We start from the raw sequence: 25598 nt of genomic DNA, 5'->3' as shown, positions 1-25598 counted from the left end.
AGTTTGGATTGCATATAGGAAAAGGAGCAAAAGGAAAAAAAAAAACCACATATTCTTTTTTTTTTCCTTCAATAAAATTACAAAAGCTAAAATAATGAACTGAAAGAATTAATTAACTAGGGGGAAAAAAAAGTCACAGTGGACTATTTACAGTAAAACACCCTTACAACAAATTGCTATTTTGTGCTCCATATGGACTGAGTGTGTGCCAGTGCAAAAGGATCCCCACCTGCATGTTCTCCAGACTGTCCCCTTCTGTCCTTGCCCAGGAGGAGCTCCCTGGATGAGCCTCTGGAGAGCTGGCACCTCACACTGCTATGTCCTTGGCCACTCTCAGCACATCCTTCCAGGAAAGCTTTCCACTAATGACACTGCTACAAGGAGGAAGCCTTCAGCAATCCACAGCAACCCTCTGTTGGCCAAAAATGCTCTGGATTTGTAACAGCTGCCTGAGAACAAGTTTTGGTGCACAGAAAATAAAGGGCTGGCCGAAAGCTTTCTACTTAACACACGATTTGTCTCAACTGTTTCTTCTCTCAGGAGAGGCCTGTGACCTTTGCAGAAGACCAGATGCCCTTTTGCCTTTTTCCTCTGTCAGAAATGCCACAGAGCAGTACAGGTTCCCCTTCAAGTGCCTTTTCCTACCATTTTAGTTTCTGCTTGTTTTCCTCCAGCCCAGACAAGATGTAAACCTAAGCTGAGCCTGATTTGTGGAGGGAAACATGAGCCATGCTCATGAGGAGCAGCTCCCATCACTCCTCTGCCTGGCCAATACAGCAGCCTTCCCAAAATCAGGTTTTCAAATGTGCTTTGAGCTCCTCTTCTGGAAACAGACCTTCTGTTTGAAAACCTCCCTTTAGGGAGGGAGAAGCCCTTCTGGTTTTGCTGTTCCTTCTTGCACCTCCAGCCCTCAGGCAGATGACCCAGCCTCCAGGCCAGAAGTCCCTCCTGGCACTTTGGAAGCCCATTTAAACCTCTGGCAGGCTCCACTCAGGACAACTGGCCACACTGAGGGGCCCAGAGCCCAAACCAGCATGTCTGAAGTTTGGCTTGCACAGGGAGCAAAACCAAACCCTGTGCCCAGAACCACTGGTACTGTTCTCACAGCAGATGAGCCTGGTATCTCTAACATAATGTTTTCCCCCTCAGTGAACATTAAAAAAAAAAAAATAATAAAAAAAGCTTTTGAAATACTTTACACAATGTGTGGTGGAAGCACTACACATGGAAAAAGCAGCCTTTTCTGGGTGATCTTCAGAGCACACAGACATTCTCATCTTAATTCAGCACCTCACTCCTACCAGTCCCACCAGGGAGCCAAGCACAGCATCCCACTGTGCCACCCCCTCTGGCCTGGGGATGATCTGCCTGGCTCCAAGGCAACATCAGCTAAGTCTCACTTCCTGATCACAGCATAGTTCCTTCCAAACCCAGATTTACCGTTGGCTGCTTTCCAGGCTGGGAGAAATGCCTGCCTGCCTGCTTGACATAAAAGCCAGTCCACTGGGCTCTTCCATGTCTGATTCCAGGTTCTGAAGAAACAGCTGCTCTTGCTCACCCTACCAAGTTCCCCTGGTTGGCAGCAAAGCAAACAACCTGAGAAACACATGGAAGACAGTCTGGTGACTCGGGAACCGGTGACTCCTGGAGACTCTTGCTGTTTGAACAAGTCTGCTTCCTTCACCTCCTTCTCTGCAGGGCGGGCTGAGCAGGACTGGTCTCAGAGGGGTGTCACAAGGACAGGCTGCTGAATGTTTTGATCAACCGGAGTGTGACAGAGCCACTCAGACAGGGTCCCTGGTGGCAGCAGCTAAGCAGCTTGTGCTCTCTCTTGCTGCCGCTGAGATGAATCCGCTCCTCTTCCAGCAGACACCTCTGGTTGTTTGGCTCTTAGTGAGACAGCCACCCTCAGAGCCCTTTGGCAATACCATCGTGGTTGCACATGAAAAGAAACTCATAAAAAAAGTGTAAATGAGGTCATGTTTCACCCATGGGACCACACCTGCCCCCCTCCCCCCCTGCCAGAGGACAGGCTACACCTGATCTGTCTGGTACTCAGAGGCTTCTGATAAGCTTTCAGAAAAGCTCAGAAAGTTTTCCTGGTACTCAGAACAAATTATCTCAAATCTGTAATGCCTGAACTCCACTGCAAAGGTGCCAAAGTAGCACAGGAAGCACATCACTAGGCCCCACTGGATCCTGGAAGCATGCATGTGAATGCCCTGGGCCATAAGGATGAAATCTGGAAGAGGAAAGTCAAGGAGAACAAGTGGGAGCAGAGACACCAACCAGTTTGAAAGCAACAGGGAAAAAAATCTGAACCAAGTCACCTGCATAAGTCAACCCATGCAGCCATCATGAGGAGAGTGTGAACGTGATGCCAGAGATGAAAGGGATGCCAGGTGTCCAATGATGCCCATGGAGCACAGCAGCTCTTCTATAGGGACCAGGGCTTCCTGGTCACAGACCAGGGTGATAAACATCTACAGAAGGGAAGACTTGGGTGCAGAGAAGTCAGTGATTTGCTTGGGCATCCAGCTAGCCAGGGACAGAGCCAGCAAGAGGGGATATAGCTGTGTGCCCCTAACTGCCAGGAGTTTCCCACTGGGAACTGGATCAGATCACTGCACCCACCACATGCAATGGGAACACCTTTCAACCCACACTGTGAAATATATCCTTCTATTTAGATCACCTGCAAAACTGTCCCTTTCTGTGAAACCTGGAAGCATCACTCTACACAGTATGGCAGTGAAATAGGATTGTGCCATGAAGACAGACTGAGTAGCATTCCAAAATGCTTTGAGATCCTAGGACAGGTGTGAGAAGAGCTGCTGCAGAACACACACAATACCTGGCTTCCCAGGGAGCAAGACAAAAGGATACAGAGCACCACACAGAGGGTGATGCTGGCTGAGAGAGCCACTCGTGGAATCCCAGCTTTCCGCCCCTCATTCTTCAGGTTGATCTTGAGGGTCAGGGCAGACTGGATCCAGCATGCCAATGTCCCAAAGCCAAAGGTCAGCGATGTGCCCACGTTGTGGATCTCCTCATCATTGGAAAGCTAGGGACAAATACAACAGTGATTGCCTGGACATAACAGGAATTAGCTGATAGCTAACTGGATTGCTGCTGAGGTGGGGTAGGGGAGTGGGGATCACTGGGGTGTGAGGCAGAGATGCTGTATCATTTCTTCTGGCAGAGGTGTAAGGTGTAACATAACCAAGGTGAGTTGACAGCTGTCACAGTCAAGCAGATCTTCTGCCCAAAGCCCAAGAGCACTGTGGAAAATGCAGTTGCCTGGGGACTGTCTCCACAGCTCCCTGACAAGGCTCACAAATGCAGAGCTCAGAAATAAATTCTTCCTTGGCTCAAAGTGATGGCCAGGGCAGGCAAAGACAACCCACTGTGGGTCTTGTACAGCTCCCTGCAATGGATGCAAATTGTGCACCTTCAGTGTCAGCTGCAGGGAGCAGAGCCCTGACATCCCTTTGAGCTAACACAAGCCAAATCACAAACACATGCTCCTGGTTTGGCAAGTTTCTCCCACCAAATTTCCTCTTCCGCCCATCCTCGACCTGGGGTCTGAGGCAGCATGAACCCAATGTCTCTGGAGTGCCAGTGCTTCCCTGTTCCTTGGGCTGCCCTGTCTCACAGGGCTCAGTGACTGTGCAACACTGCAAGACAAAATGACAGCCAGGTTCAACTAGCAAGAATCTGCAAAAAGATCCCTTGAGGCTGCAAATCCATTCAAAAAGTCTAGCACAGACTTAAGCCAAACAATTTCCGTTTTCTCTCTGCCTCTGAGGCTTTTCTAGAAAAGAAACCACCAGTCTATAACTCCTCCCTGCAGCTTTGATTCCTCTTTGATGATTTAACAAATGCTCATCAAATAAGACACAATCTACAGGACATCAATCTAGTTGCTGTACCTCCACTGATGTCTGCCCTCCTCTCTACCCTGAATTTCTTCCAATGGTAGATCCAAATAGTCATTCAGGGAAAAATGGGATTGAGCTGCCTTTCCCAAGATAGTCAGCACTGCAAGGGACTCACAGCTATATTGTCCCTCTAAAATACCCAGTGTATAATTTTCCAGAAATATGATTTAATGCCAGATTCAGCTCAGCAGTCAGGCAGGGAAAGGCACAGATTAAGGTCTCATCACTGCAGGTTTTCATGTTTGGCAAAAGATCTAAGAAAGGATACAGGTAACTAACAAGGAAAAGATAGACAGAATCAGATATTAGAGAATAATTAGAATTTATAGCCAGAGATGATTTGAAGCATCTACTGTTAAATTATCATCATTTGCTCTGAAGAGACAAAAAAGGAAGCAGAGGTCAAAACTGTTTCCTAGTGCCTGTCCTGTACTAGAAATACTCTTCTCAGAGGTAGATAAAGCTGTTACAAAGGCTTCATAATTCTTAACTGGGAAGCTCTTGTGAAAAAACAAGACCCTGGGTTTTGGGCTTGTGGAGTTAGGAAGACCAAGTCCATAAAGTCAAATTATCTCACACCTCATTCAAAAAGGAAAATAAAAACTCAACTGTAAAGGACACCAAGTTCCTTCAATGACTGTACAATCCAAAGAGATCCTCCTCAGCCTTCACAAAACGATTACCATTTCTGCACTGGGTCCCTGTCATGCAGAGCCAGGGAAGCATCCAGCCTGAACTGACCTTTCTCAGCTCCTGCCATTATTGGGGATCATTACTTACCCCAGTGAGAGGCAGAGCCTCAGAGTCAAACCCAAGCCCTACTGACTCTAATACCCTGATTTTCACTGCAGCCCTGACAGACACAATTGTGATCACAGGCAACACCCATCCCTACAGATGTGGCAGATGTTTGTTCCTATAATGTTGCAGGACTGAGGGAGAATGGGAGGGCCCTCATCCACACACCCATCACATCCAGAGAAGTCCTGGCACTCCTCTGCTGTGTCCCTCTCTTGGCAGGTCTGAGGATCAGCAGGAGGTGGGATTTAAAGCAACATATGTTTTAAAAGAAGGACACTGAGCTGTCTGCTAAATTTGCATGGGCATTTGTGCATTTGTTTGCACAGATGTGTCTGCAAACTTCCCGCTCAACCCTTTCACCCAGGGCCATCTGTGCCAGCTCCCAGGGCTCAAGAGATTCAGGAGGCTCCTGCCGTGGCTCCCAGCAGCTCAGGTCTAAGCATGCAGGTGCAAATCCTGCTGGAGACACGTGAGAAGTGATTGTGGCCCTTCACCTCGGCACACAAGTGGCAGACAGAGGTGGCAGAGCAGGTCAAGGGAGGGCTGGGGCACATGCTTTTCCCAGGTCATTTAAAGACCCAAGCAGATCTGCTAGGAAAGTGGGGAGCTCATATCACAGCCTGCAGAGCAGTACCTGGAAGTTCCCGAGCAGGGTCATCCCAAAAGAGGCCAGGCACAGTGCCACCAGGCCGCTGATGTTCAGCCAGGGGGTGAGCACCTTTGGCTTCAGCTGGATGAAGCGCAGGACAGCCACCACAAGCGCTGGGAAGGAAACACAAGGCAAGGGGTGTCAGTAGGTAGAACCTGCTGCAGCAAACACCTGCCTGGGGGCTCACAGCCCCCTCCTCCTCCTCTTCATACCTGCAGGTTAGCAAGCTTTGTGCTTCTGCACAGCCCTCACCCACTTAATCAGGGACAAGGCTAAGCACTGGAAGCATTTCTCTTGGAATGCAGCTACAGCAATCTCCAGGCTTCCTTTTCTCATTATGCTTTGTCTGCAAATTTTCTGGGGGAAAGAACACCTTCCTGCTCACCTGTGAAGCTCCTATCACATGCACACCATTCACTTAGTGGCGACTGGGCTTGCATTGCTTCACTCCACTCACTCATGATTCCTGAGCTCTCCTGGAGAAGGTATGTCAAACCCCCCTCATATTAAAAAGCATATGAATGGCACATATATATCTCTGCAGGGTCTGCCATAATGCCCACTGCCTCTTCACCTCCTCTGGAACAAGTTCTGTCACCACAAACATAAGCAAAAATGTCACACTAATTTTCCATAAAGAATGGAATAACATTCCTTCCAAGCTAACAATTCCCCCAAGCACTGTGGTGTATGAAACATGATAGATATGATATATCATACATCATATGATATGGCATAATCACAGAAGATACTCAAATTGTGTATTCTTGCCCTCCCTAGTGAATGGTGCATGGAACAACACAGAAAGCCAGGCGATCAGTTGGCCTTCAGAATGCAATTCAAGGCAGACCACTAAAAATCAATTTAGTTGAGCAGGGAAATTTGCTTGCTGTCAAATGCCTTCTTATGCTCATGCTCAAATTGATAGCATGCAGCTCTTACTGTTGTAAATAGTTTGCCTTGGCAAATTAGATCTGCATTTTCCGCAAAATCCCTGGTATAATATCGAAGAAATGGTTTAGGAAAATAGGGGCACTGTAAGTGAAAAATACCCACTTTCAGCCAAACTGCAAAAGATATTTGAATTTACTCTCTCACAATTGCTCTAGTGAATCAATCCATTCCAAACTCCTAGAAATGAGAACATTGTTCCCACCCAAAAAGAGGATTTCTATTTTCCACCCCCAGGCAATTGTCTGGGACAGCCACCTGTGACTACTCAAGCTCACATACAGGAACTTTTAAATTTCTATTTCTACAATACAGACTCCTGAAATTATGTGATCTTTTTCTAAAACCTCATGGGAATGACAAAGGGGATTAAAAGCATTCCCGGCAAAACCATGGTATTTTCAATTTCAGTAATTCCCACATTTCTAGCATGTTTCTGTAGCTTTCCTCTTCTTTAGCTTTGACCTAACTAAGGTGGTCAGAGATACAAGCTAAAAGCAGCTCTCAGAAGCACACCAATACAGCAGAGGAAAGTTTGACTTTATCCACAAAGCAGAGATTAGAACAGAACAGACTATTTCTGTTGAATGGGGTCTACAACAATTATCAAATTCATCTGCCTGACCAATTCAGAGCTGACCAAAAGTTAAAGCATGTTATTAAGGGCATTGTCCAGATGCTTCTTAAATAGTGACAGGCTTATGGCATCAACCACCTCACTAGGAATCCTACCCCAGTGTTTGACCACTCTTGCAGTAAAGAAATGCTTCCTAATGTTCAGTCTAAACTTCTCCTGGAACAGCTTTGGATCATTCCCACATGTCCTGTCACTAGATCTGAGGAGGAAGAGATCCACACCTCCCTTTCCACATCCTCTTCCCATTTATACTTGGGTCCAGTGTTACTCCATCCCAGGTACAGGATACAGCATTTAGACTTGTTTAATTTCATCCTATTGATCACTGCCCAATGTTCCAGCTATCTAGATCCCTCTGGAAGGCACCTGGTTTCTCAGGAGAATCAACAGCACCTCTCAGTTTGGGATCACCAGCAAACCTGCTAATGGTGCCTTCACATCATTCATTCAGATTATTGATAGAAATATTGAACAGAACTGGCCCTAGAACTGAGCCCTGAGGGACACCGCTGGTGGCTGGATGGCAACCAGATGTACCTTCTCTGCTGCCCTGTGAGCCCTGCCCTTCAGCCAGCTCTTCACCCAGTGCATTGTGAAACTGCTGATCTCACAAATGGACAACTTCTCCAGAAGGCTGCTGTGAGGGACAGTGTCTAAAGTCTTATTAAAATCTGCAAAAGCTACATCCAACACCCTCCCTTCATCCACCAGGTGTGTGGCTTTATCATGGAAGGATACTGAATTTGTTAAACAGGACTTTCCCTTCATGAGCCTGTGCTGACTGTGTCTGGTGATTGCATTATTCTTTAAATGTGTCTATATCACCTTGTCCATAATTTCTCCAGGAACTGAGGTTAGACCAACAGGTCTGTAGGTCTCTGGGCGTTTCTTCATGCCCTGCTTGTAGACTGGAATAACACTGGCTGGCTTCCAGTCAGCAGGGCCCTCCCAAGAATCCCAAGACATTTGGTAGGTAACAGAGGGGCCCTGCCCTAACATCCACCCCCTCCCTTAGTATTGGGGGATGAATCCCATCCAGGACCAAGGGACTTGTGAGCATTCAGCTGATACATCTGGTCTCTGGCAATTCCAGTGCTCACAAATGGACAGTTACTGCTCCTACAATTGTAGTCCTTCAACTCAGAGGACTGGGCAGCCCAAGGTCCATCAGCATTTTATTAAAGACTGAGGCAGAAAGAGCATTGAATGCCTCCACCTCTTCTTCATCCCTATTAGGCAGGTTACAGCCTTTAATAAGTATCAGTCCAACACTTTCTTTAGGCCTCCTTTTGCCATTGACATACTTAAAAACACTCTTCTTGTTGTCTGAAACAAGTCTGGCCAGTTTTAAATCAAATTGAGCTTTGGCCTTTCCTGTCTTCTCCCTGCATATACAAACCACAGGTCTGCAATCTCCCTCCAAAGCCTAAACTCTCTTCCAGAGACCATATAATGGCTTTTTCCTCTTAAGCCAAGCTGCTCTTCTGCCCCACTCTTTGAGCATAATTGGATTGTATGCTCCTGTGCTTCTTAAAGGTGGTTCTTGAAGACTCACCAGCACTCATGGACACCTAAGCCCTCAAAAGCAAATTCCTGAGGTATTCTGCTAAGCACCTCCCTGAAGAGCCTAAAGTTTGCTTTCTTGAAATTCAGGGAATCAATTCTGCTTTGATTCCCTAAATTCCTTTTTTCTCATTACAGCAAAGGTTCTAAACTCAACCATTTCATGATCACCAAGGCCAAGACAGTCACCTACCATCACACCTCCCACGACACATTTGCAGTCTGGAGGCTGTATTTCCCCTGTTACATTTCCTTCCTTGCAATGGGAAGAAGCAGCAATGAAATGTACAGTTCAAAAGGTTTCACATCATCACATCCAAGAAGAATATGTACAGGATATTACTTATGTTTCAGTGACTCTTAAAACAAACAGAAAGAAAGAAACTCCAGTTGTGGTTCCTACCTAGAAATGCTGCCATGTTCATGACTTGACTAAACACACAGCTTGCAGGAGGTGCATCACCTGCAATACTTGAAAATATAAAGTATATCATTGTAACTCTAGGATGGCAAAGACACATAAATAGCAACCATTAACCAGAGCAGTACTTGGAAGAAAATAATTCATTTACCTTATATAAGGCGGTCTTTTGGGACCAGGTTTCCTAAAAGACACAGGCAAAGGAATAAAGATTCAAGGTGTTCTTTCCCATCTTGCTGTAATTGTTTCATTATTTCAAAGAAACAAGTGACTGAATAGAAAGCCCACAAACAGCTCTTACCTATCTGGTACACTTAGTGGGAGAATTTTGTTATCTTCCACTGCTATAAAGTATCTGTCAAGAAAAAGGAAAAAAAAATGAAATAATGTAAAGCCTCATCCTAGCTTCCATTCTAAATATCATTCAAACAACACATTAAATGTTTCAAAGCCCACTGGCAGGATCTGTTGGAGGAGCCTGTGTTTCTCTCTGCTCAAGCAGGCAGTTTTGCTGATTTCTCAGTCCATGTGCCTTCCTTTGTGTTGCATCTGGTTTACACGGTCGAGTAGACAAACAGGGTCACTGAACTGAGCTGCCTTAAAATTAACTAGAAGGGGAATGTTTTCATTTTTAGTTTGAGTCATTTTGATTCATTAGGTTTAGTATGGTACTCCATCCACAAAAGCTGTTTTAAAAGCTGAGAGGGGATGGGACAAGAAAAACAACAAGCAATAGAGGTCAGACAAAAGGCTTAAGCTGCCCCTTGCTGCTGAAAAACAGCATCCATAGGCCACATCCCACAACATAACTGCTTCTCAGCCTGAGCATAGCTGCTGATCACACATTTGTCATTCCCAAATTCATGCTGCAGTCATCTTCCTGCATGCTTGGAGAGAGCCCATCTCAGGGAAGTGCATGTCTTGTGTGCATTTTGGGAAGAAGCATTAGGGAGAAAGTGAGGTGTCAGCATTAAGCTGCTGGCAGGTTTTCAGTGCCGTGCTGGATGCTGCAGATTTTGAATTTCTACCCCAAAGTAGGGTCTAAGTGTTTCTCCAAGAGCTCTGCTGAGTCATTCAAAGAAAATGTGATTAAAGGAAATTTTTACATTTTTGGCTGCCTCTTCTCAGGCAGCTCCTAGTAACACATACCAGAAAGAAAACAAGGTCAGCAACTTGGGCTGGGGAGCACAGAAACTCAGGGATTAAATGTGGTACTTCAAACCTGAACTGCCACTGACCGGCCCCTGCCCCTATGTGCCTTCCCAGCCCCACAGTAGCTCAAGGGCAGAACAGCCCCAAAAGACTCTCCTTAATGAGGAGCAGCCTCCCAAATAACCAGCAGGAGATAACTTACACTATCCATAATCCAGCTGATGTAAACAGGGTAAAGACAAGAGGTAAAAACATCCACACGCTGCATTTCTTCCCATCCATACCTGCTAGAAACAAAGAACAAAGTGAAAACAGAGGCACCCACCCTCCTGAGTCCCCTCTTTTGAGACCAAGAAGGGCATCCCCAGGGCAGGTGCCAAGGTCCAAGCTCCTCATGGCCACAGCAAACCTTTCCTGCTGTCAGCAGTGGCACAAGGGGTTAAGCTGCTGCACACAGGCAGCATCCTCCACAGCTTGTAACAACCAAGGCACTGGAGCCCTGCAGCAGGAGACTTTTTCAACCACACCTACACAATTTGAGTGGTTTTCAAAGCACTCCTCTCAAGGATTTTGTGCAAGGTGACCTGCACAAGACCCGCAGCTCTGATTCCCTACAGCAGCCTCCTTCCCGGGATCATTAGGGATTCCACACACGCTGCCTCGGCACAGCCTGCAGCACGGGGAGAGAGAGAGGGATGCCCGTGCTGCCATCATCCCCACAAAGCACACGGCCGGCTCCCATCCTGGCCACAGTGAACAGCTAAAAATAGCGTCTGGCCACACCTAGAGAGTGGAGCCGAGCTCCAGTGCCGGCTCCCAGCGCGGTCAGGAGCCGGGATGGGGCGCTGCAAACAGGATGAGCTCTTGGCATGCAGGCACCGTGAAATCCTGCGTGTGGCGTAAGGATGCCGCCTCCCCAGGAAGCGTCTGTACTCCAGGCAAGATCATGCTGGATGAGCATCTGGAATACCGGGGCTGCTCCTGTCATGTGTGCAATTCAGGAACGCTGCTGTGCCGCGGACACAGAGAGTCCTGCGCCTCCATGTGAGCCCTTTGATAATGGATCAAGTGTTTTCTCGTGCTCTGTCCTCCTCCATAAATGTTCCTCCAGGCACCAGCAGAGCCAGAGACACAAAGAGAGGGGAACAACACCAGGCTCACAGCTCCAGCACCTGCTTTACCTTCACCAGGGCAGCAGCACCTGTGCCCTGTGCTCTGCCCCTCTCCCTGCTGCAGGGCAGGCATTCCCTGGGGCCACCAGCACCCACATAGCACAGTAAAGCACCCTGGGGTGCCAGGACAGCTTAGAGATGACAGCCTCTCACTCCAGCCTGCTTGCATTTGCAGCATTTGCAGCTCAATTACCTCATCCAGGTCCTTAAAGCCACGACCCTTCCCTTTGCCCTAGAGAAGAAAGTACCCATATTGTCATCCTGCTCCTCTCAGCTCCCCTGGCCTTCCTGCATCTACAGCACAGAGCCATGGCCTGCTCCCTGCTGGGAAGGTCCAGAAGAGAGTCAGCACCCTCACCATGTCACAGCAACCCCCAGCTCACTGCTCTCCACACTGGCTGGACTGCCTGGGACCCCAGACACAAATTCTTGCTCTGCCTCACTGGGACAGGGGCTGAAGAGCTTGAGTGAGGCTCCCCACACCCTGTAGAAGGCACGGCACTCTCACTCTCACCTCTACAGGTCAGCTCTCTTGTTTTCCCTGCAAATGGCCTAGCAGGGGTACAAAACATCACTCTGTCAGTGCCCAGAGTCACATCACACATGCACAAAGCCATGAGGCCATGATTTGGTGCTGGTTTGTACAGACAGCCTGGAGTAAGGCTGAATTCCAAACCTTAAAAGACAGAAAAGCAGTCAGATAAGGTCTCTTCTCTGACCTGGGAGCAGAGAGAACTGCAGACAAGGAGCATGAAATGATGCAAGTATTAAGTATGCTGATTTAAAAGGCAGGCAGCTCCAGTGTGCATACAGATCTTCAGCACAGTGAACAGATCAGAAGAAATTATCAGCAAGAGGGGGGCTAGATTTCCCATCTCACTTCTACTCCTCTCCTCCAGCACAGGAGACACAGCATGTCACATCTCTGTAACCCGCAGAGCTCCCACTGTTGTGCTTGCAGCTATTCCATGAAGTGCTGCCCTTGCCTTTTCCTCCTGCTGCTCAGCAGCACTGCAGCAGCATTCCTCAGCTGGTGTTGGATGGTGCTGTGGTACTGGGAGGGCTGTGACAGCAATCCCAAGGACCACTGCCAGGTGGCAGCTGCCCCACCTGCCACAGGACCGTGTCCCTGACAGCCTCTGGCAGCACAGTGCCCAAGTGCCAGTGTCCTGCACAAGGGATACATAATTGTGGCCAAATTCCCCTCTCCTGCCTTGGCTGAAGGGAGCAGGCAGGTAACATCACCTCCTGTTCCAGCCCTTGTCTGCTCTGCAAGGTCATTACTGCTGAGCTTGACTCTCCTCTTGTCTCTGGTGGTGGCTGGACCGAGCCAAGGTAACAATTCTTTCATGTCAGGGGAAAGCACATATTATTTACCCTTCGCCTTTGGAAAGGTACACCGCTTTCATTTACACAATAAAGGCAAACAGTAGCCATAACACCTGTCCTCATTAACGGGTTGGTGCAGCTCCTCCACCTCCCAGCATGGAAAAAGCAGCCTTCACAAGCTATTTCAGCACTGCCTGTCGTGCACTGTATTGAGAGAGAAGGTGGTGGCAAGGGCTTTTCCCCCAGGCAGAGCAGCTTGGCAGCACACAGGGACGTGGACTCCACACCAGAATGAAGTGGGGAAATGTGAAAATTCTGTCTAGATAACCACTGTTTTGTGCTGAGCTCTAAAATGGACCAAGGCCAAGACTAGTGCCCAACCTCCCCAGAGTCAGAGCAACACAGCTACAGACTCACCTCCTTGGAAAACAGCCCTCTGTTTAATATTCACTGTGCCACGTGGAGTCCCCTTCCATGAGCCACTGACAGAAAATGACATCTGAAATCACTGCATATTAAATGAGTGATCAGTGCAGAGCACAGTGTCCTGTTGGGAAGCCAGCTCCATGGTTCAGAGATCCTAATTTCAGCCAGTTAAAAAGAAGGAAGCCACCTGTGTCTGACAGATGAAATACCAAATGCAGGAAAGAAGGGTCCCTTTCCCCCATGGCCCCAAACAGCAACACCTTTTAATACTGGCCATTGGCACAGCCCACATGCTTGGATATGTTTCAGCATCCCCACGTGGGCAGAGGATGGTTTAAAAACACAGCTCAGCTCCTGTGCATCTCTCATTTATTCCCTGGTGCCAGGAACAAAATTACACGTAATCCAAACTTCTTCCAAAGGAGAAACCTTGAACATGTGCCAAACCTTCCTAGCTTTGCACTAGTGTTCAGCAAACATCATTCTCAGCAGCTGCTTTTGTGTTAGCCTTGTCCTCTTCAGGGATGTCCCCAGTGTCTGTATCTTCAAGCTGGGAGACCTCCCTGCACCTCTAAAAGCAGACAGGAACAAGAGAACAAGGAACCCAAACATCAGCCTCTCCTGCAGCACCACACCAGTTTAGCCAAAGTAAAATGCCAAGAGTGATAGTAAAAATTACCAAAATTCTTTATGGGAAATGTAGAGACAAATTCTTTGACAGTTAATTGCTCCACAGAGATGACATAAAGCCAGACTTCCTCTCCACAGCTCTGTTCTGCATTGCTGCCATGTCCAGTGATGCCAAATCTGAGCTGTCAACTCCAGCTGGCAACAACAGCAACCTCTGTCAGCCCATGTTCTTCCAAATAAGCACGCTCCATCCAAGAGGCAGTTGGTAATTCCCCATACCCATTTGTCTTCCATCACTAAGGCTTGCACAGGGAGGCCTCTGGCGACAGAAAGCCCTCATGGTGCAATGGATTCACAAACCAACAAAAGCATCTTCAGTACCACAGCTGACCCAGCCCACCTTCTCAAAAGCTCACATGTGGTTTCCCAGTCCCTCTTGACACACACCAGCACTGAGAAACCCCTGTTGAGGTGTGCTTCTGCTGCCAGCTAATATGAGTCAGGGTGCAGAACTGAAAAGAGTTTCACATTAGCACTGCCCCAGTGTGTGTCTTGAGAATTCCTCTCAAGCAAGCTTACTCATCTCCCGTTCCATTTTTATGCCTAAATCTGCTTAGACTGTCAGCTGCTTGCTCTGCTTTTTTTACCATTGCCCTGCTATACACCCTCAACCAATTAAGCTTCCGCTCCTCTAATGTACACACTCCAATTACAGCAGGCAGCTCACCAAACATATCCTGCTGCTTGCTCGAGGTTCATTTAATATGGACACCTTAACTTCATCTGCCAAGCAAAGTTACAGGCTCCTCCTGAAGTTGCTTTCACAAGAGAACACGAAAGTAAGGTAGGACAAAATTACCACATTAACAGAGTCATGCATCTTTTTTAAGACGAAAGCATGGAGATGCACTTGAAATGCATAATAAGCCAGAGCAACACTCCTGCATTTCACAGCACTAGGCCATTGGGTTATTTCAGAGAATAGGTACAAAGCCAGGAGCACTGAGAGAAGGAGGACACTGTTCAAAACATAGAGCAAGTCATAAAGAATTACTGCCAGTCAGCAACAATCAAAGGGGAACAAACACATTCTGTATTTTGGGGGAGCCCACTATAGTTCTCTGTTGCTTTTAAAAGCAAAAATAACCACAGTCACTCGATAGCTAATCAGTGTAACTGAGTGGATACAAACCAGCACATTATATAACCTGCCACCCACAAGTCACAAATGCCAACATAACAAAACAGGGCGTTTTCAGGTTTATCTCAAGGTTTCCAGTGTGAGTACACAATGAGAGAGATAAGATGTGACAGAGGCTTGTAAATACGTAACAAAATGGTGGGGTACCAAGAAAAGAAGTGATCCCCTCTGTCAGCAGGGTAGGATGTTCTGCTTGCTCCAGGTACCCACCTACCATCTCACAGATGTGCAGAAATGCCATTTTCATTTCATTTATACAAGAGGAATGGGAAAAGGTAAAGACATCTCTGGGCTGTGCATGGGGGAAGCAGGAGAGATGCTTCAGTAATCCTGCAACAATGTTGAGAGGCAATGTTTTCACCCACGGCAACATCAGTACAAGTTCCTTGTCTCATTTCACACACTGTGACTGCATTCAGTGTGCTAATGAAATGCTCTGGCCAACATAAACCTTTTAGAGACGGGCCAAGTGCAACAAAGGAAACAAACCCTCTAATGACCAAAAAAGAGGGGCAGAAAAGGACCTATTGATATCCACAGTGTCTGACCCAGAGATATTCCTGCAGCACCGCTGGGTCCTGAGGCCAGTACACCCCACTGTAGTTCTAAAAGTGCTTCTTGCTGCCCCACAGCCTTCACCCTCAGCCACACATGGTGTCAGTACTTACAGGCCATTTAGAACCAGTGCTGAGGTGCTGTTACAGCCAGAGACGCCGAGGTTCAGCTCCTGTGGGCTGTCTGCCTATCTCACATTTGGTGCTGCACGGACCAGGCTCCACTTCCACAGCAGCCTCCTGGGTGCTAGGAAAGAAAAATCAGTATCATCTGCCACCACAGCACTAAAGGGGTGCTCTGCAGGCTTTGAGCCACGGGCCTATGGCGGGGTAGGCTGACTTCCATGAGGTCCCACTCATATCATGAGCAGGGCTTGGGCAGCCGCGGCCCTCAGCCTGCAAACAGGCAAAGGAGGCAGAGAGAGGAGCTGGATAAGGCAGAAGGTAACATCCAGTTCAGACAGGAGCTGGGGCAGCAGGCAGTGAAGCCAGGCAGGAGCAGCCAGGGTGAGCTGAGAAATGCATTTTGCAGGTGCTGTGTGTTTCTTTGCCCCAGGAATCCCATTGTGCTAGGGAGCACTCACTGCAAGGTACATCCATCCCAGCTGCTCCCAGCATCAGGGGCTGCACAAGCCAGGTGGCAACCAGCTCTCAGTGAGCCCTCCCAGTGTGTGCTGGACTGCCACCTCCCAGGGCAGATGCCTTGCTCTCTCCAAGTGCAGATGTTGAGGAATACAAGCAGTATCTTGGTGAGCAGCTGCAGTGGGAGCTGCAGGTGGTGGTGGTGGCTGGAGCCACAGGCTGTGACCTGGCATCTACCCCGTGCCTAGCAAGGGGCATGGAGACTTGTGGCCCCAGCCAAGGGTGGCTGCTCACCCAGAGACTCTGTAGAACCCAAATAAACAGGGAGAAGGCCTCAGATTGAATATCACAATTGGAATGGGCACACAGACTGCAGGGGTATAGAAGGCCAGGGACTCTTCAGTGCAGGGAGTCCCCCTGAAGGCATCAATTATGTTATGGTGTTACTGCATCATGATTAAATTACTTAAAGGGTCCAGGTTTATGGGACTCTGCTATGGGAATCCTGGGGTCCAGCCAATGAGGAAAACCTGTCTGACTGTGTAAATGTGGGGGGTGTGGGGAGCCAAGCAAGGCACACACCAGCTTAATGGAACCACCCACTGTGAAAGGGCTTCGGTCCCAGCAGTGACAGCCCAGGGTGGTGGGAGTGTGATCGACAGAGTGGCTTCTGGGTGGTCAGACAGGGAAGTTTCCTTAACACAGAGTTGGCTCAAGACTGGGACCACTTACACCAGACTTCTGAGACACAAGGGAAATCTCTAGCAGGCTCAACACAGACCAAACCCACAGTCTGACACCACCAACACAACCACATGGGCATATCTTCTCCTTGAGAATCCTGTGGTTTGGGATGCTTGTGAGAAGGGCACTTACCTCAAAGTCCCAGCCAACCCCCAAAGTAAAGAGTTGCTGGAAAATGAGGAGGGCTATCTGTCGCCTCAAAAACAGGAAAGAGTCTCTGAAACCATCTCCTTGCTCTGCAAGCAATACAGAAATGCAGGCTGATGTTATGGCAAAGCCCAGCAAGTCAGAGGCACTGTGCAGACAGGCTGTCCAGTGACTGTCCTCCACATCAACCACCCCGACCTAATGACCACAATCTAACAAAGCAGCAACAAGCAGATTGAGTGTTTCTCCTCCCATAATGTATGGAGGTCCTGACAGGGTATTAATAAACTGATGGAGGTGTTTTATTTGCTCCCCAGTTCCAAAAATCACCAATGTCTTCAATCGTTTCACGCGTGCAGGACCAAGCAAAGCCAAGACACACATTACAACTGAAGGGGAAAGGAAGTCTGCCCAAAAGGTTTGTCCCATTATCAGGAAAACAATGTAAGTGTAGGGAGTGGCAAAGAACACTTAACAGGGAGGTGAAACTTCAAGTGTTGACTTACAAATAGCTTCGAAAGTAAGGAAAAGCAGACTAAGCCCAGGGGAACAGACTTGGCAGAACCTTATTCCTGATCATATGGTCTCCTTCTCCTGGAGAGTTTATGGATGAGAGAGTACACGCCCTGCAAGGACAGAAAAAATCCAGGTACCCCTGCCTTTTCTATTCTGCCAACTGTTTTTTCCCCACCAAACAGAAAACACACACTCAAGCTACAGAGCTTCTCATGGGGTGTAAGCAGGGCTTCTCCCACCTGTTTACCCTGTCTTTCATCTCTCTTACCCCTTTCACCCCTCTTCTGTTCACCTTTTGGAAGCATAAGCTCCTTTCTTCACTGCACTTTGCAGCTTTACACTTTCGGAGAGATGTACACCCTCCCCAGAGCAGCATTTCCTTTGGTAAATGCAACTCATCAAAAGGAAAACACCCCAGGCCTGTGAGCTGTTAGGGACTGTGGCAGAGCACACTGTTTCTCAGGACAGATTTCCCTCACCAACCTCTTCAGCCTGAGGACTTACTTCTCCTGCACAGAAAGATGTATTAACCACCAAAGCCCCAGAGGAGCAGCAATGAGGTGATGGGCCAGAGGGTGAGCTACAAGGAATAGATGTGCAGTGCCCACGACTTGGCTTTTGTCATTCCACTCAAGTGTCCCTCTCTGGCACAAGGATTGTCTTTTGACTCTGTTGAGACCCGTGGAAATCATTTGCCCTGAGAGGCAAAGTGGGAGGTAAGCAATCACAAACAGGAATACCTGTGGTGTTCACCACTTCACTGCCAACATTCCTTACAATTCCTTAAATTAATTTCCTTTGTTTACCAGTGTCTCAAGCTGCTACAACCATAAACTGCTGTTTGAGGGTGTTTGGGTGAGCTACAGTAGGAAGGTGCCATACAGCGTTTCCCTTCAAGCAAACACAGTGGACAGAGGGGAGCAGGGAACAGCTTCCAGCTGTTAAACAGGGGCCAAGCCTGTGTGAGCAGCCTCTACATTGCATCCAGAGAGATTGTTAGTTTTTAAGTCTATTGAAGTATTTTCAGAAACAGACTTTCCTGCAGGAGATCACATTAAAGCACCTCTAAGAGCATTCAAGACCACACTGGGAGGCTCTCTCTGACAAAGCTGTGGCCATCCTCAGTGTCTTGGCCAGGCAAAACCCACTTTTGTGGTCCTGTGGTGCCAAAACTGAAGGGCCACTGGCTCTTCTGGTTTAGGCAGTTACCACTATTAATACCAGTGGTTCTTCACAGGAAGCAGGAAATAATACAGCAAGAGCAGAAGTTCTCTCCCTAAGTACCTGGACCTGTACCAGCTCAGGAAATTGCAGGGAGGATGCTGGACACTCTCCCCACCATTGCAGCAGATCAGCCCACATCCTCCAGGCTTGTGCTCCCTTCCCTTTGCTACACTTGGGAGAGGCAGCCCAGAACTCTCCTCAGCAGGCAGGACATTCCAACAGCAACCTCAGCATAAAAATGTGCAATAAACCCCATGTGAGGTAACCTGTAGCCATTTTAACAGTTCCTTTCATGGTTCTTTGAAGCTTCATCAGTCTTTTCCTCTTCTCCCATTCACTCTGCCCTTCTCTCTCCACCTGCTCCCAATGACTTTTTCTTCTTTTTCACCCTCATCCTGCCCTCATCCCTGAACCTCAAGTGACCTCTTCCACAACCTAAGACAAGGAGAGACTTTTGCAAGACTCCTTGAGACAACAAAACCCCACAATTATTCCCATTTTAGACAACAAGGCCAGTGATTTGCTCACTGAGATGTCACACTGGAAATCAGTGAGACAGAGGAGTGTGCACTCACAGAGTCCTGGTCCAAGCCTTCTACTGCAGCAGCAGCCTCCTCACCTACCACCATCCCCTATCCCAGTGTATCCTTCCCAATATATGGACTAGGATCATCTTTCACTTTTCTCACAGACCTTTCTTTGCTGCTTGGCTCCCACTTATCCTGCAATCACAGTTCATTGCTTCAGCCTGGACTGCAAGAATGGGACCTTAAAGTCTCTCTGTTGGGCCAAACCACAATTTTGCAATCTCAGGCTTCCTGGAAATGGCTGGGGGAAGAGACAAAACCATGGACATGACACGTCTTCCAAGAAAAAAAAAATAAAAATTGAAAGCACTGGTGTTCTTACAAGCACACATCCCTGCTCTGCATCTGGAAAGCAAACACTGCAGCACAAAGAATCTTAAAAGGGGAAATGAAACAACTGCACTTTTAGCACCCAGGTTCAGAAAATGCTGACATCTGGGCACGGATAACCAGAAAACAATTTGGCTTTTAATAGTTCAGCAGTGAAATCAGGAGCCAGACAGTTGTCAAGCAAATGGGAGTCCCCTGTCTTCATCCCATTACCCAAAGGCAAAAAGTAGGCAAGAATCAAGCCCCCTTCTTTTAGGCACTGTCATCTGTTTGAGCAAGACACAACAGGCAGTGTCAGGATACACCTTTCACACACTGCCCCTTCCATACTGAATTGCTATTCCTAATTAACCACACATGTGTACATTGCCCTGGCATGAGGACTGTGTGAATGTTGATCAGACAACCCTTAGGGTCACTTTCACAAGTAGCATTGCATGAAAAGGAAAAAAAAAAAAAAAAAAAAAAAAGGTTAACTCATGATTTCTGCAACCTTTATAGCTAAGGGCTCTGAACCAAAGGTCTGGCACAAGCTTGATGCTCTAACTAAGAGCTAAGACTGAGATCCCAGCGACCCTGGGACATCAGCACCCAGCATCTTTCTATCGCCCAGAGAGAGGATCTCGCCCTTCCTTCCCCGAGGCGCCCCAGCACAGCTGAACGGCCTTTCTGACACCTGAAATCCCCCCCAGGGAATTTAACCGGACACAGCCTGCACGTCCTGACAGGACATCTGGGGAAGGCAGGATCTGTCCCACCCCACAGCCTCGGCCCAGAGGAGCTTTTTCACAGCCCCCACTGCAGCGACCCGGCCGAGGACCCTGCCGAGGTCTGTCACCCCGCACCGCTCCGCGCCGAAGGGATGGAGTCCCCGGAGGGACGCCGAAACCACCACCTGGGAGAGCTCTTCCACACACAACCCCCTCCAGGCCCGGGTGAGCGGCTCTGGCGCCCTCCCCCAGCCCGTGTTCCCCCGCCGTGACCCCGGGGCGGGCGGTGCAGGCTCCCGGTGCTGCCGCAGCCCCCGCGGCCCTCGCACCCCAGCCCTGCCCCGCCACAGCTCGGGCACACCCGGGACACGGCCGGGGCTCGGCGGGGACAGGGCGGGGCTCGGCGGGCGGGACGGGGTGTCCGGAGCGGCTCCTACCTGCGCACCTGCGGACGGCTCCGGCTCCGGCTCCGGCTCCGGCGGCCGGGCTGGTCCGAGCCCCCGCCCCGCCGAGCCCCGCCCCGGACGGGCGGGTCCGCAGCCGCCGCGGCCACCGGGGGCCCCGAGCACCGCGGGAACGGGAGCCGTGTGTCGCTCTGGCCGCCGGGGTTGGGATGCTGGGATGCGACTATAGCCCCCCCCGCGCTTCAGGGCATCCCTCGGGCACCGCCAGCACCGCACGGGGCGGGCGTGCAAAGGGTCCCTGCCCTGCCTTCTGCCCTGCCTTCTCCCCTGCCCTGCCTGCTTCCCTGCCCTGCCTTCTCCCCTGCCCTGCCTGCTTCCCTGCCCTGCCTTCTGCCCTGCCTGCTTCCCTGCCCTGCCTGCTTCCCTGCCCTGCCCTGCCTTCTCCCCTGCCCTGCCCTGCCCTGCCCGCCCTCCCCAGAGCCAGGAGCGGCTGCCCAGCCCGCGGTGCATCTTCTGCTCGCAGCCCCCGGAGGCGGCCCCCGGGCAGGGCTGGCCGCACAAACCCGCACCTTTGCCGCCCTCCCGGCCAGGGCTGCCCGCCTGGATGGGTGTTTTGGGAGGCCTCGGGGAAGCAGCCGCTCAGGAGCAAGAGACCCCAGGAACAGCCTCTTTGACCCCTTTTTCCCTTTCCTCCTGGGTGGTGGGCTTTGTGGTCTCTGTAAAGGGTCTCTGTGGTTGGAATTTTGAGGAGAAACATTCCCAGCAAAACAGCTGGGTGTGTAACCATTTGGGAGCGTTTCGTGGGGTTGAGGGGTCGCTTCGCTGTTTGATCTTCATGGGATTCACTCAACGTGAATGCCACCACTTCTTTTTCCTCTCCCTCCCATCTCTCTGTCAGGATGACTGATGTTATTTAGCGACTGTCTTGTTTGTTTTCCTAAAACCCAAATAAGGTAGCACTTAGTCAAAATTTTGTCCCGGTGCCATCACTTATGAACCAACACAAAACAGACAGATGCCTAAACCCATGTCAGCCCCCAGAACTGAGCTGAGTTATACATCAGCAGTTTAGCAGTATTTCCTAGGCTGCCCTTGGAGCAAGCAACACTCCTTCACCCTGCAGCTGTGGCCCCCATGGAACACTCCGAAGAGATTTCATGTTTCTGATCCCCAGGGACTGAAAGCCCCTCAGAGTGCTGATCCTCAGAGCAAGCACTGCACCAGCAGGTCCCCTGAGCCCTCAGCAAAGTGGCTGCATCATCAAGGGAGAGGACAGATGCTCCCGCAGAAAGGCATGTACTACTATGTGTGCTTCTCGCTGTTTTAAAGGCTGAGGGGGCTATTTTTAGAGCTGAAATAACATTTTTCCTGCTTTGGTATTTCAAATCTTATGTTACCCTGGACTAATAAATGTTTCCTCGCAGCATTTGCTTTTTTTTTTGCAGCTCCACAAAATGCAGAGATCTTGGCCAGGTTTTTTCCCTCTGCACATGCCTGACACTGCCCCATGGCATTGCCACACTTAGGAGCCCCAAGTGACTTCCAGGGATGGTTTTCCTCAGGCAAGGAGCTGCTATTGCCTCCATGTCATCCAGAGAGGCCCCAAAATTGGCTGCCTGGAAAAATATATGCTTAAGGTATCAGCATTAACCACATCTCTCCCTGCAAGGCTTCTTGTGACAGCAAGAGTCAAGGAGGCTCACTTTAAAAGTAATCGAGGGGAGGTCTTTGAACCCCAATACCCTCTGAGTTTCAGCAGCTGAGGCTGAAGAAAACCTTCTGTCAAACAGGTGAGAAGTGACAGTGCTCAGCCCCAGCAATTTTGGCCAGAAAGGAAAATGCAGCAACTAATCAGAAACTGCCTTAGTCACTTCACCTCTGCTGTCAGCCAGTGCTGGAAGGGAAACAATGCACCATATGGGATTTTAAGGCAATTTCATTTTTGGTAAACTCTGAATGTCTGAGACATTTTGTTCACAGCTCCTTTTTGAGCAGATGGTGTCCCTCTGAGTGCTGGAAAACGCATGATGCTGACAGGCCCACCAAAAGCCTATTACAAATTTAAAAATTCACAGCTTGAAAAAAAGGGCACAGCCTGAGGACAGCAAGCATGTGTTGGAGCCCACCCAGTGCAGGAAGCAAGAGAGATGCAGGGAGGCATCAGCCATCAATGGGGTGATGTTACGTGGGTCCTTGGAGATATTTTCTACAATGTTTTCTTCATGGAGCACCATGGGAGGAGCAGCCCCTCTCCCACAACCTTCATCCTGCAAAGCAAAGCAACCTCATGCCCCTCTTGCTGTCCTTGCCAGGGTGAAATAACCATTGAAGGCTGGCTGTGGTTATCCTGGACTGGTTTTTTTAGGGAGGAAAAGGTACAGAAAGATGAGGAAAATGGAATTTTTTTGAGTTTGCTTTCATTTCTGGGAGATATATGTCTTCTGAAACTATATTTGCCACCCTTTTCTCCTGTCCTGCTCCTTTCTGCTGGTGGAGTGAGGCCTGGCAAGAAAGGGTGCCCACCTAGAAAGAGGAGCAGCAGGGAAAATGGTCCCAGGGATCACTCAGCAGCAATCACTGGAGCTGCTCCACACCTCAAGGCATGTATTAAATACAATTAAAACTGCTGAAAACCAGTTAAAACTGTTTCTCAGTTGAAGTGTTAACCCTCATTTCATTAGCCTCATCATCTCCTATCAAAGCCATCTGTTCCTTTATCGAGCTTTTCAAATATTGTGATAGATTTCATATCTCCAAATGCCCTGCTGATAAACAGATGCCACCTAAGCAAGCCCACCTGTGCCTTGGCTTTGACAACGTGTGCTCAGGGTGGCTGGAGAGGCAGTGATCTGCAAGGTGCACTCTGTCACTCCAGGAAACATCCCCAGATCCCAACCCTATGAGATGAAGCTCTTCCCAGTTCACCCACATGATCCCAACCAAGAAAAGTTCACCTAGATCAGGGAATGGAGCAGCAAATTGAAGAGAACCATTCCATGTAACTGCAGTACAGTGATGCCATTTGAATGTTAGGAAAGGAAACGGAGAAAATGGACACAAAATTATATATTTTTTCCATAAAAAGAGAAGTTAAAAAAAAATTACTGCTGTGATAACAAATACATGGGATAATGAGGACTTGTACTCAGGGTGGGAACTCTGGGGAAAAAACCTTGCCAGTGTGTGCAGATGAGAGCTGCAGACTGGTGTACCCTGGCCCCAGTGGGAGTGTATTCTGGCCTGGCAGGAGGACAGTCCTACATGAAGCACAGAAAATGCTGTGGAAAAAAAAATTAAAAGGATTTTTTTTTAAGGATAATGAGATTGGATAAAATAATTATTTCCTATTATCATGCTATAAATGCTGATGGAACCATGTCAGGAAAATTTAGTAGCCACAGTGAATACAAAGGTTAGGCATGCTGTGCAGATGTGGTAAGCACCATTTCACCTACATTTCTTATTTGTGCTGCTCATTGGAGCCTTTCCTCCAATCATTTTCCAAGTCCCGCAGAAGGGGAATTTTTTTATTGTTCTGCAGGCAGGCTTTGCTACTCATCTGCTTCTCTTGGGCAGTAGATTTATCTCTCAAAATACTTGTGTGGGGCAGGGCCTTTACCTGCACTGGGGCCACACCTTTGCTCCTTGCTCCTTGCTGGCTTTAACCCCAGCTTGGCCTTGGCTGGTGCAGGAAGGGGAGAGGGAGTGGCACAGCTCCTTGTCTGAAATCCAGGGTGGGAATTCTTCCATCATTTTCTCAGAAAAAGCCTAAATCAGGGTTTAACTCTTGGGGGATTGGGGCAGCAAGAGATGGACTCACTAAAAGCATTGCATTCCATGTACAAAGGGTGATTTAAATAGCAGAAGCCTCTAAACCATTCAGTGGGCAATTTTGCCCATGCAGGGGCACCCCAGGAGTTCTAATTTTTTTCCCCTGTTCTCACTTGTTTAGTGGGGCTGGTGCTGCTGGGTAGAGGTTTTTGCAAGAGGTTTCTGCTCCCAGGCCAGGCAAAACTGTGCCAGAGCCACTGTGGGAGCTGGGGCACATGGGCGCATATTAGTACATGCCCTCATTTCCCACTGGCATCTGCTTTCAGTTTTGCTTTTCATTCTTCTTTTAAACTATGATCTTATGGGAAGCTGCACCTTGATTCCCATATGCACCCAGAACATGGTGAACACCCTGTACACAAACACCCTTTCCACTTAAAGGGTAGAGCTACAAAACAGCCTCGGGGCAAAAATATTGAGGTAATACAAGTCCAGCCTGGCCATGCCTTTGGGACCACTGTCTGGGAGCTGATGTATCATTAACCTCCCTCCAAACTGAGAGGCCTGCCAGCTGCAAATACCCCAAACATTGTCTAACCAGAGCCCTTAGGTCAGCCACCACACTTCCAGCCTTGCAGGGATTCTCAGGCTCACATGACCACAGGAGACCTTTTAAAAGATCTTTTTTTCCCTAGGAGCCTCCCAGCCCAGCAGCTGAATGTGATACCTGCAGTCAGGCCACATTTCCCATCTGCTGGGCTTATTTCTAGAAAGCTGTGTTCTGGCTGCCTGCCGGGGACAGCAGTTGCCTTGCACTTCCAAGCTGCAGAGGGATGCAGACATCCTCAGGGTTTATCAGGGAGCAGCAGAGCCTCTGGAGGAAGTGGGCAGAGCAGAAATCCACCCCTTGAACCCCAAGAATGCAAACCCCAATGCATTTCTTCAGCACCAGCACTCACCGTCTCCCTGCAGCGTCTTTCTCAAGGCGTAACTTCAGTGCCAGCAGGTTTTGCTCATTGCTCCTCCACCAAAGATTACTCCAGTGCAGCCCAGCCTAGCTGCAGCAGGGATGGTGTCAGATGGAGCCTGGAAGTTCCTCTGCAGTCAGCACCACAGCCTTGGTCTCACCTCACACCCTGATTGCTGCGTTCGTATG

The 25598-nt window shown here is 49.0% G+C and overlaps 1 protein-coding gene across 17 annotated transcripts in view; it reads right to left on the bottom strand.

Moving 5' to 3' along the window:
• The window catches only part of TMEM150C (transmembrane protein 150C), a 26520-nt gene extending 922 nt beyond the window's left edge, over window positions 1–25598 (bottom strand). Inside the window, exons 1-12 of one of the 17 annotated variants that reach the window (XR_014590197.1) lie at window positions 20705–20771; window positions 16886–16989; window positions 15542–15674; window positions 10318–10402; window positions 9265–9318; window positions 9115–9147; window positions 8946–9013; window positions 8736–8798; window positions 5377–5504; window positions 2887–3064; window positions 1685–2242; window positions 8–1596 (exon numbers count right to left, since the gene is read on the bottom strand). Coding sequence is in view for 14 of the 17 variants with exons in the window: in XM_083862112.1 (XP_083718238.1) it covers window positions 2034–2242; window positions 2887–3064; window positions 5377–5504; window positions 8736–8798; window positions 8946–9013; window positions 9115–9147; window positions 9265–9318; window positions 10318–10402; window positions 15542–15548 (825 nt within the window). In the remaining 3 variants the exon portion in view is untranslated. Of the gene's footprint in view, window positions 1–7; window positions 2243–2886; window positions 3065–5376; window positions 5505–8735; window positions 8799–8945; window positions 9014–9114; window positions 9148–9264; window positions 9319–10317; window positions 10403–15541; window positions 15675–16885; window positions 16990–17406; window positions 17527–20704; window positions 20772–25401 lie in introns of those variants that run through there. The other 16 variants (XM_083862112.1, XR_014590195.1, XR_014590196.1 and 13 more) reach the window with 16 other exon arrangements.

Source organism: Zosterops lateralis (assembly GCF_965231275.1).
Source record: "Zosterops lateralis genome assembly, chromosome: 5".
Lineage (NCBI taxonomy): Eukaryota > Metazoa > Chordata > Aves > Passeriformes > Zosteropidae > Zosterops > Zosterops lateralis.
This window is presented reverse-complemented; position numbering and strand designations above follow the sequence as displayed.